We start from the raw sequence: 11,343 nt of genomic DNA, 5'->3' as shown, positions 1-11,343 counted from the left end.
TGTGTGTGTGGGTGTGTGTGTGTGTGTGTATAGTTATTGCTTTGTATTTGTGACCCCACTACTCACAAAGCGATGGAGACGTCCTTGACGGCGCCATGGTGACTGGTGGAGACGAGCTCGGCTTTGAAGTCCTGCAGATCAAGGCAGTAGATCTCGGACGCGTCTGTGCCAGCAAAAAAGTGGCGGCCGTCATCTTTGAGAGCAATAGAGGTCACCCCGTTGTTCATCTGCACATGTCTAATATGGAAGGCAAACAAGGGGGAAGAAATCAGTCTGGCACATTCATTCCCAAACAGGGAATGCATCACTTCATTGGTTTGAAAATGATGATTTTGATCAAATTATGAATCTTCGTTCAATTATCTCTCTGTATAGCAGTAACATTAAGTATAGTGACAGACAGAACAATAAAAGCCTTTTCCACTAGAATCTAGAAGGTACAATTCACCTGTGGAACCACCTTTTGCCATCCATACAATTTAAATTATAAATACTGAATCCCCACATACTGTATTTGCAGTTCAGCATTCTGCAGATTTACAGATTTTTTTGGGGGTGTGGAGGGCATATCTTCCTTTATTCACTGAAAAACTCACCTATTCGCTATTTTTGTGTTCCGGCCAATCCCATGTCTAATACAAAAATTGTGTTTTGGTGCCATCTTGTGACATTATAGAGGTGAGGAGACTCGATTCATTGAGCTACTGAGCTACTGAGCTAAAGAGTTTTCTGTCAAATATGTGCCTTTTTCTCAATAAAGTCTGGGACACACTGGTGTGGCATACCACTAGAACAAATAAAACTATTTTGACGAATTATGCTGTGGACTCACTTGAGAGCTTTGAAGGTGGTCGAGGAGCACAGTGTCAAGGTGCCAAATCCAGAACCAACAAGTAGTTCGCCAGTACTTAACGCCTTGAGGACATTGGCCCCCTGTGCCATGAAAGACAACGAAAAACCCTCAAATAAAAAAATGACACCCAAAGAGGAATACTACCAGGCCTACTCACCAAGCTGTGTTTAGTTTTAATGGGACCGTAGTCGCTCAGATACTTTGTCTTGGTGTGAATTTTCAAGATGTCTCCACTGGTAGTACCACAGAAAATATACTCATCGTCCGGTGCAAACTGTAGGAAGAAAATGCTAGAGTGAGTGGTCTTTTAGGTTATTTTTTGCCTAAATGGCGCTCAGCCGCTTTTGTCCTTGGACTCGTCACTTACTTGCCTCCAAAAATGTGGTTTTATACCCACCTCTATGCATCTCACTGTCCTCTTCAGCTTGCTCAGTTTACAGTCTGTAGGTTTAATCTTGTTGAATTCATCCAGCTCCCAGATCTGCAAGGTTGCCCTGCAAAGATCACATAATTTTTTTTTTTTGTTTGTTTGTTTCCCGGGATCCCAGCTAGCTGCCACACAGCCACAATAACCGGGGTAAAATGGTAATTTCCTGCACAGATAAACCAATTATAGTATATTCATTACTTGTTCTTCATGAGGGTTAAAGACGGGCCCTTTAAATTTGAGTATGAGTAGAAAATTATGACTGCTCGAGCGCCACCTAGAAATCTCCATTGATGGGAAAACTGAAGCCATATCTGAACACTTTCTTCGTTGATGAATTTAGAATATTTTGGATTTTATTATACGGATAAATTTCCAACATTTGTAACAAATACATGAAGAAGATTGACATTATTCACCAACCTGCCAGCAGAGACGAAAATATTGTCATTGGTGTTGGAGTACTTGACAGTAAGGCGGTGACATAAACTCAAGGGGAGCGCCGGAGCCGAACAAATGGCCTGCTTGGTTGTAATGCTCCACAAGAGTATTCTGGAAAAAAAAAAAGCATTCAAAACAAAAAATTCTCAATTGTCAGATTGGGGTAAAATATCTTGTGGCAGGCATATTCTCTCGACACAGAAATACCAAATTGAGACAACATTTTTGTTACAGAATGCGGAACATCTAAAGTTGAACACACTTAAGGTCATACAATTAGGAATTGAAAACTTTTTTTTCCCCTGGAAAAAAAAAGCTTAAGTTGCTCAAAATGTTTCCTTTTTGCAGCACTTAATTCAAACTCAAATTAATTGTTGGATATAAGGAGGTTCTCTTGGAAAGATGTTCATGATGATTGCATGCACACTTCAATATGAGGCAGCCCCCACATTTCCTGTTATACCAAACAAGCATGAGATTTGCCTTCCATCGTCTTGACCCCCGAGGGACACCAGATACTTGTCATTGGGAGAAAAGGCCAACGCCTCCACTTTGGATTCGTGGATCACAAACCGTGTGTATATGCATCGCTTCGTGTACTCCCAGACGATTATCTCGGCCTAGGGGAAACAGCATACATATGTAGAAAATTAAAAAGTACTTAAAAAAAAAAACAATAAAAGTAATACAGTGGATATACAGTCTACACAACCCTGCTTGGGTGTCAATTTTTTGTGATACCACTATATAACATGGGTGTGGAGACTTTCGGGAGAAAAGGCCAACGCCTCCACTTTGGATTCGTGGATCACAAACCGTGTGTATATGCATCGCTTCGCGTACTCCCAGACGATTATCTCGGCCTAGGGGAAACAGCATACATATGTAGAAAATGGGAATTAAAAAGTACTTTAAAAAAAAAAAACAATAAAAGTAATACAGTAGATATACAGTCTATACAACCCTGCTTGAGTGTCAATTTTTTGTGATATTACCACTATATAACATGGGTGTGGAGACTTTACACATCCACTGTCTATGATGACATTGAAATGACATGGTGGTATTGGGCGATGGCAACTTTTGTCACTGAAGGCTACCTCAAAGTCATTGTAATTGATTTGTCCAGAGGCAATATACACTCCACTTTTAGACGTGGAGAGGCAAGATATGTCGCTGGTGTGACCATGCAGGAAGTGCCTCATGTTGTCTTTGATCCGTGTCAGGACAACGGTGCATCCCAGAGGATAGATGAGGTGCTCTTTGTCCGGATGAAGCCTCATGCCAAAATGCACTTGACCTGAAAACACAAGGTGAAATGTCCGACTGACTTCCAATTTGATATAATTTCAGATCATTGCCCCCCCCCCCCAACCCCCCATTTGATCATGTGAAGTAAATACATTTATTAATGGTACAGGGTAATGACATATTTACATTAGAATGGGATTAACTATTGTATGAAGCAACTCAAACAACTTATTTCCTTGTATGGTTTGAACAAAACACAACAAAGTCTCACATTTGATAGTTTTCTCTGTTTGAGAATTTACCGTTGAAGCCGGAAACCGCCGCCAGTTCAAGCTGAGGAACTTCCTTTGGTGTCTGATCCATGATGCTGAAAACTGTACAATGCCTGTACAAAATTTGATTACAAAATATATATTTAACATATAATAAACAGTTATGCCATTAAAACGACTTAAAAAAATCTTCACACAAGTGGAAGCAGTCTACTTTACTCAATTGCCGATTTTTTTATACTCGCTCAGTGTAACGTCACTCACACTAAGACTAATAAATAGCGAGGGCGTGAAACAACAGACGTCATTGACGCCGAAATAAAAAGAGCTACTGCTAATCGGTGATGTAACGTCTTTTGAAGACCACTTTTATACTAACGACATTAAAATGCAACACTTTCGCCCTCTCCTGTCGCTAAATGACGTAACAAAAATACTGAAAAACAAACGTATACAATTTCTCCTACACAATGATAAACATCGTTAAATTATGAATCTACCCTTCTTATATAGTCTGTATGCACTTGGTCACGTGACTGTTTGTTTACCATGATATTATGCCTACTTTTAGACCTTGTATCCGCAAATATTGCGGATGAATAGCCCAACAGCTTGAACAACATCTACCGAATATGCACAAACGCAAATACTTACTGTTAGAAGTGCGACGTTGTTGTAAAATTCACCGTTATTAAAAGCCTGTATTGCAAGTGAAGACCGACAACACGGAAAGTGCTTAATTTGACATTCTCTCAAAAGATAACTTTTTTAAGCAGAAAGGGCGCTAACCACAAACAAACGTCGCCTAGCAACAGGCGACGCTATCGTCCCGCCCTCTCCCCTTCAATCCTTCCCATTCGTCCTAACGTTATTTTGATTCACCTTTAGATATTTTCACAATTAGATAATTTTACAAATCGATCGGGCCTCCTGTGTAGACTGCAGAGGGTCCTTGGTTTACTACCCGTTCCTGCATAAGCGACATAACGAATTTCCAAGATGTAACACCCCGTAGTGTCATAGTTTTAAAACAACGCCACCCTGGCACACAAATAATAATAATAATAACACAAATCACAAATTAACACTTAGTTTGAAGGGATAATGAGTGAACTGGAGTGTGACCATAGGAAGACAAAAAGGATTTATTTTAACACAACTCACGAAGAACAACAGCAGGTCATTCATTTTCACGGCAAAGCATGCAAGAAGTAGAAAATATCTTCAACAATCCGTTACTAATAGATTACAGTTTGGCTTAACATTACATCATATGCAATAAACTATTGGGGCGCGTCGACAATATCATGGAAAATTGTTGATTCATCGCACCTTTCAGAAACCCACTCAAAATAGAGTTTGCTACTAAAGAGCATTTGCCTTTGATTCCATCTGTAGCAGTTTGCGATCTGAAGTAGCACGACACATCTGCAGACCTCCATTATGGCAGAATTCCTTCAGAGCGGATTTATGAGACAAAAGTGGAACGGAAACAGGAGTTCAAAACATTCAGTCTAAAGTACTGTAAAATTTTCCCCATCCTATTTGCCATCAGATTTTTTAAAACTCATTTTCCTTAATTAGCTGAAAAACATTCTGAGACAACACAATATGGTGTCAAAGTCCCAATAGAAAAGTAGAGCTTTGGCGCCATTTTGGGATCAAGTGACAATGAAGTGAGGGGAGAAGTTACTATGAGACTGGGAATTATAAACCTTTTTTAATGCAACATCACTTACCCATGGTTTTTCGTAATTGGTGGTAGGGCTTCGTTTATATTTCCTGTAGTGACCTAACCGAAGTTGGGAAATAGCTAGCAGCGTTAGTGTTACTCATCTCTGCATTCCCTCAACGGTGTACGCATTTGATGGATGTGGCTCGATCAACAGTTCTCAGCTGGTTTGTTAGGGACAATACAAAAACTACAACAAAAAACACAAATGAAGACATATGTACATCAAAGCTTGGACTACTGTTCAAAATCATCTTATTTTGAAAGGCTAGCACTGGGGTCGTGATGCCCTGACGTGTACCCCAAGTTTGATGAAGGGTACCGAACATTGGCATGTTTTTTTTTTTTTTTACGTACAGTGAGAACTAAAAAAAGGGACCAAAAAAAAAAACTATCCTCTGAAATATATATTTTTGCATGTTTAATTTGCAGTTTTCGTCTATTTCATACATGCCATTGTCATGCTAATGCAGACATCCATCCATCCATCTTTTGTATATCGCTTGTAATTTGAGTGGAGGGTGAGCTTTTCTTCAAATTTTTCTCCTTGAATAGTTTCAAGTGACAAAATTCTGACAGCTGATTTTTTCCCCCAATTCTGATTTATTCAATACAATGTATCTGCATGATGCTATTCTAATACCCAATGATGTAGTGACCGTTTAACTTTTTGAAAATGACATGACCAGAAACACCAGATTTATTGATATTTTAGATGAGTTACTCAAGTGTCTTGATGTCTTGATTGATTGAAGTGGTAAAACAATATATTTGGAGCAAGGAATGTAAACCGAGGCGATGTGGCAGAAAACTCATCCCAATATAAATTGATTACCTTCACAGTAATGGAAGTATTAAAATGTTACAATGGGAATCCCGTACTTCTGGTCTTTCAAGCAAAGCTAAATTGATAAAAAGTAAAACAAGAGAATGTAATTTTGAGACCATTGTGTGGCTCTCAAAAGTCAAAAGCTAAACTCTGCCCTCTACTGCTCAAACAAAGAAATAACATTGCTAATATCTAAAATATTCAACATACTACATATTAATATACTTTTACCCTTAGAGGCCAGTCCAGTTGTCTTGACATATGTGACAAATTATTGATTCAATTCCAATTTTCAGACTGCGCTGTGTGTCTGTTATCAACTCTCTCTTGTCTAGACACAATTTGCTGTTCATTGTTGGTGATTCGCCGCTCTAACGTCAGCCAGACTTCAGGGAAAAGTGAACGGTAGTACTCAAGCACACAGTGTTCTGGGACGACATTTAACGACAGCTTAGTGGTTCAACATTGCTTCTCAGTCTTTGAGTCTCAGGTTACGACTTAGAAGTCCTTGTAAAGCAAAAAAAAAAAGATCTGTTCTAAATTTGACACACTGGAGAGAGCAACCATGCCAAATTCAAAGGGAAAATAATCATAATATAGATGCACGGTTGAGAAATGGATCCTATCCCCCCTGGCATCTTTCTAATGTCTCACATCCCTCCAGGTTTGAGCTGCAAAAAATATAACCTCTTAAATCCACTGGTGGTTGGTTCAGACAGGTGCTAGCCACCGGCTCATTAGCAAGCTAACAGGCTAACGGGCTTCCACATCTCCTCCACCTCACTTGAGCATTTCACTTACAATATTGAGCTGTTCTGTAAACGGTGGCGTCCATAAAGATGCTTTTTTTCGGGGTGGAGGCTTAGTTAGCTAGTTAACTTTTTTTCTTCGCCCCCAATTTTGCTGCTGTAGACTGCAAATTTCCCCAGTGTGGGACAAATAAAGGTTATTTTATCTTATCACTGAATGCTGGGGGGTAGAAATTGGCTTGGTAATAACTTGTAAGGATGCCGGATAACCACTGGTGCTAACCAGGGCACCAAGTTCTTATTCAGTGGAGGTGAGGCAGGGGGCTCTAGACGGATAACCAAGCGCGTCACTGGCCGCTATTTTAATTAACCACGGCCAAAAATCGAAAAAGCTGAACGAGTGTCGAAGTTTCACACTACGTGTACAGTAATCCCTCGTTTATCGCGGTTAATGGGGAACAAAACCACCCGTAATAAACGAAAATCCGCGAAGTAGCGTCCAATTAACATAAACAGGTAAAAAATATATATATATTTTAAGTCCGCAAACAGTCCGCGAGAAGCTGCTAAACAACAGCGAGTCACATAGAGCAACATATACAGTACTGTACTCCATGTACATTAAAAAAACAAAAAAAAAACTTTTTTTTAATATGTTTGAAAAAATCCTCGATGCACTGAACACGCGATAAACGAACCGCGAAGTAGCGAGGGATCACTGTATCTTCACAATTCAGGGCCGAATAGCGTACTGATAAGTGGTCGAGAGAATCAATGGACGGATGGACAGTTTGTCGTCTTTGCATGTTTCCAGCAATTATCTTTAAATGTGTATAATGCATTGAGAAAACAAATCTCTGATTTCACTTTGCAGGATCTTTAACGACCCATTAAGCTCTACATTTTATTTCTTTGTATAAACACTCGACTAACTTCTCGCGCCCCTCCGTGTTGAAAACAACTGTCGAAGTTCTAAAAGTATTTCATACGTCAGGCCGGACTCTGATGTGCCACATCGCAATGCCTGACTTTCTGTGGAAAAAGCGACACAGTTGCAGCGATATCCCGATTTGCTAGGCTGTGTGTTTAAACTAAAGGCGATCATGTGGTGCCGCTCAGATCTACCGTATGTGGAGAAAACACTTCCTGAATCATTTTATGCAATCAAAATGAATTTCAAAAGTATATGTAGGGTCACGCTCACATTAGGCAATGTGTTTCAGGTAACGCCGACAACAGTCAAATTTCAATCCCGACTTGCACTGTGCACAGTGGCGCCGTCATGCTCGAAACCGTCCCACGAATATACCATTATATCAATCAAGGCCCGAATGGCCTTGATTGGTATGATTGGAGGGAATCACAGGGGTCTCCATCCAACTGATGATTGTTTTTACTGCGTGATTTCACAAAGGAACTCAGCGCTCAGTTCCAAACACAAGTTCGTACATCACTGAAAGAAGGTCCCTAAGTTCCGTGTGTGTGTTTGCAAAACAAGATGCGACTAAATTCTGCTGACATCTTGACATAATATGGCAGTTGAACAGTCACCGCCCTCGAACCTCGTATCGTGAGTGAAGCCAGCAAAAAAATTAGTGCGTGTATGGCAGCAGTATAGCGAGGCTAAGTAGCAGCCAAGTGTTCAACTGCACTGATCCTGAGCAAGGTCTGGAAAATCTTGGAGGCCTTTAGCCGCATCTCTCAACATCTGCTTGTGAGCGTGAGTCCTGCGGTGTCTGCTCAGGCAGTGGCTCCAGGAAAAGCTACGTCCGCACGGCAGGCACAGGTACGGCCTCTCTCCAGTGTGCACCCGCTGGTGCAGGTTCAGCGACTTGTAGCGGGTGAAAGTGGCCCCGCATTCGTTGCAGTCATACTTCTCCGACCTGACGTGGACGTTCTTCTCGTGCTCTTTCATGTTGCCCAGCTGCGAAAAGCCTTTGCCGCAAATGGGACAAACGTGGGGCTTCTCCCCCGAGTGAATCAGCAAGTGAATGTTTAAATCCTGACGGGAGTAAAATCCTTTGCCGCAAGTCAAGCAGACGTACGGCCGCTCCCCCGTGTGGCTCCTCATGTGTCTCTTCAGACTCTCGGATCGGGCGAAGGTGCTGTCGCATTCGCTGCACTGAAACGGTTTCTCCCCGGTGTGCGAGCGCTGGTGCCGACCGAGTTCCGAGGCCTTGAAGAAGGACATGTCGCAGTCGGGGCAGTGGTGAGGCTTCTCCGGATTATCCTGGTGTATCTTCTCGTGAGCTTTGCAGTGACCCATCTCGGCGAATCCCTTGCCGCAGAAGGAGCAGGTGAAAGGTCTCTCGCCGGTGTGCATTCGCTCATGGCGAATGAGCCTGTAAAGTTTATCGAACGTTTTGGCGCAGAAGGAGCACTGGTGGGGAACCTTCGGTTTCCTGGCGTGGATGCGTCGATGCCGCTCTAACCTGGAAGGCTTACTGAACACTTTCCCGCAATCGGGGCACGGGTGCTCCTTTGTCCGGTTGTGATTATCTTGGTGTCGTAACATCTTCTCCTCTTCTGTGAAAGTCTTCTCGCAATGCATGCACTGATAGCGAGTCTTTAAGGTCCTTGGCCTTGTGTGTACAGTCGCGTGCCTGGTTAGCTTGGAAAGCCTGTCAAATATTTTGTTGCAAACGGTGCAAGGGTGGCCCGTGCGTGGCTTTTTCTTGGGATTTTTGTCATCCTCTGGCTCAGAGTCATCGTCGGGATCAGATTCGACGATGTACTCAATGTCGAAGGCTTTGGCACCTGGTGACCAAGGACATCAAAGTATTTGAATTGCAATCACAAGTGTAAGTCATTGACAGTCCTCCGCAAAAGTAAGGGAATGTCAAGTTCAATTCTTTTGTTTTGTGTTGTAGTGCATACTGAAGATATTTGGGTTTCAAACCCAAAAAATTGAACATGTGAGAAAAGTTCAGAATTCCAGCTTTTATTTCATGGTTTTCACATCGAGAGGTGGACAAAGCACTTTTTCGAGCCCATGGGCACTGTTGTGGCAATTTCAAAAATAAAAAGAGGTGTCAAGACTTACTTTCGTCCGAGGAGTGATCTGTCACAGATGAATTGTCTTCCTCCATGGCTAGAGCCTTACAAAACAACAGCACACACTGGATTGATATTTTGTTTTCTCAATTAAGAAAAATGTATCGTTTTCACTGAATCCATTGTAATATCGTTATTGAGATATCTGGCAAAAACAGAGATTTTACATTTTAGCCTTATCGCGGAGCCCTACTGATTGAAGAACCTCACCACATCACCTGACTGTCATGTGCAAGATTTCTATCATTCTTATGTACATCGTTGCCTCACAATGCTGTGTGGAGTTTTCATGTTTTCCCCGTGCCTGCATGGGTTTTCGCCAGGTACTCCGGTTTCCTCTCACATTCCAAAAACATGCATGGCAGGTTAACTGAACAGTGTGAGTGTGAATGGTTGTTTGTCTATGTGTGCCCTGCGATTGGCTGACAACCAGCTAGGGGGTGTACCCCGCCTACTGCTGGAAGACGGCTGGGATAGGCTCCAACACGCCCGCGACCCTCGTGAGGATAAGAGGATTAGAGAATGGCTGCATGGATGGATGGATGGATGGACGTACAGACGGACGGATTATTCTTCCTGTTTCTGTGTTTAGCTCGAATTCCATTGTCCCTTTTTTTTAAAAAATAAACGGATATATCATTCAGAAAAGTGTTTGGAATATTTCATATCGCTAGTATCGTCTTTCAAAGATCTACCCGAGAAGGCTAGCTAGTCTTATACAACAGACTGGTTGGAAATCACTTAAAATCAATTGATCGCCGCCTTATTGATTACATGGCGGCCATTCCATATTTAATAAATTAGAAAAGCACACAACGATGCTCGTTTAATGGTACGGCCATCAAATGACGACATTCGAGGTGTTTTACGGTGAACCTTACCGTCAAGAGTTGAACGTATTTTGGCGACTTAAAGCTTAACTGCCAACACGATAGCAAAAACAATTGTGAAGCAGCGTTTATGAAACCACTTCGAACCAATCTCAGCACGTACGCAATGCACCCTAACACATTTTAAAACCCAAAGCGTGTGTTTTGGAATTAAGACTTGACGCTAGGCTGCCTCCTCGTATGGTAATGAAGGGTAGGGTGTGAGCAGAGTTTGTCCTTTTGTATTTAAAAAAAAACGCTCGGCAACGTAAGGGAGCAATGTTGTTAGCATTAGCTGCGTTCAAACGAATAAACGAACACACAAACATCACTAACGCTACATCGTTAAGATCACAGCGACCAAAACAAAAGAACACTTACCTCTGGATCGATGCGACAATACAAAGGTTACCACATTTTAAACCGGGCCTTAGCTAAAGTGAAATAGGCCGACGCTGCCGTTGCTCAACTTCTTCTTCTTCGTTTTGATTACCGGCACGTTTAGCTCATTGCTGCCCCCATACGTTCAGCGATGAATACAAATCGTCGTGCACTTTTTTTCCAAAACAAACTTTATTGAAAACAAAAAATTGAAGCAAAACATATCATATTTTTTTTTTATTCATACGCATAATTAGGGCCGAGCAGTGACTACTGCGGGGTCCTTATTGTTTTCTATATACCACTACTACTAATAATAATATTAATAATAATAATAATAATAATAATAATAGGGCGGAACGTCGGCCTCACAGTGCAGAGGTGAAGGGTTCGATTTCGGCTCGGGCCTTCTTGTATAGAGTTTGTATGTTCTCACTGTGCCTGCATGGTTTTTCTCCATGTCCTCCAGTTTCCTCCCACATTCC

The 11,343-nt window shown here is 41.7% G+C and overlaps 2 protein-coding genes across 2 annotated transcripts in view; both read right to left on the bottom strand.

Moving 5' to 3' along the window:
* Positions 1 to 4,060, bottom strand: part of cfap52 (cilia and flagella associated protein 52) — a 14,247-nt gene extending 10,187 nt beyond the window's left edge. The window contains exons 1-9 of the mRNA XM_019862063.1: positions 3,899 to 4,060; positions 3,275 to 3,357; positions 2,822 to 3,021; positions 2,205 to 2,341; positions 1,704 to 1,832; positions 1,251 to 1,347; positions 1,011 to 1,127; positions 833 to 933; positions 67 to 237 (exon numbers count right to left, since the gene is read on the bottom strand). Of these exons, the coding sequence (XP_019717622.1) occupies positions 67 to 237; positions 833 to 933; positions 1,011 to 1,127; positions 1,251 to 1,347; positions 1,704 to 1,832; positions 2,205 to 2,341; positions 2,822 to 3,021; positions 3,275 to 3,335 (1,013 nt within the window). The 5' untranslated portion in view covers positions 3,336 to 3,357; positions 3,899 to 4,060. The remainder of the gene's footprint in view (positions 1 to 66; positions 238 to 832; positions 934 to 1,010; positions 1,128 to 1,250; positions 1,348 to 1,703; positions 1,833 to 2,204; positions 2,342 to 2,821; positions 3,022 to 3,274; positions 3,358 to 3,898) is intronic.
* Positions 4,061 to 7,931: 3,871 nt separating this feature from the next.
* On the bottom strand, positions 7,932 to 10,987 carry LOC109511191 (zinc finger protein 239-like). The gene is made up of 3 exons (XM_019862062.1): positions 10,859 to 10,987; positions 9,598 to 9,652; positions 7,932 to 9,311 (listed from the first exon to the last, which is right to left on the bottom strand). Exons 2-3 carry the CDS (start codon positions 9,641 to 9,643, stop codon positions 8,197 to 8,199), a joined length of 1,161 nt encoding a protein of 386 aa, XP_019717621.1. The 5' UTR covers positions 9,644 to 9,652; positions 10,859 to 10,987; the 3' UTR covers positions 7,932 to 8,196.
* Between the last annotated feature and the right edge of the window lie 356 nt (positions 10,988 to 11,343).

Source organism: Hippocampus comes, unplaced genomic scaffold (assembly GCF_001891065.2).
Source record: "Hippocampus comes isolate QL1 unplaced genomic scaffold, H_comes_QL1_v1.1 scaffold7, whole genome shotgun sequence".
NCBI lineage: Eukaryota > Metazoa > Chordata > Actinopteri > Syngnathiformes > Syngnathidae > Hippocampus > Hippocampus comes.
Note: the sequence above shows the minus strand (reverse complement) of the source record. Positions and strands in the feature narration are given on the sequence as shown.

Coding starts and splice junctions, on each gene's coding strand:
- LOC109511191 (XM_019862062.1), bottom strand. CDS start 9,643: ATGGAGGAAGACAATTCATCTGTGACAGATCACTCCTCGGACGAAA. Junction 9,312..9,597: donor AGATCACTCCTCGGACGAAA/GTAAGTCTTGAC, acceptor CTTGGTCACCAG/GTGCCAAAGCCTTCGACATT.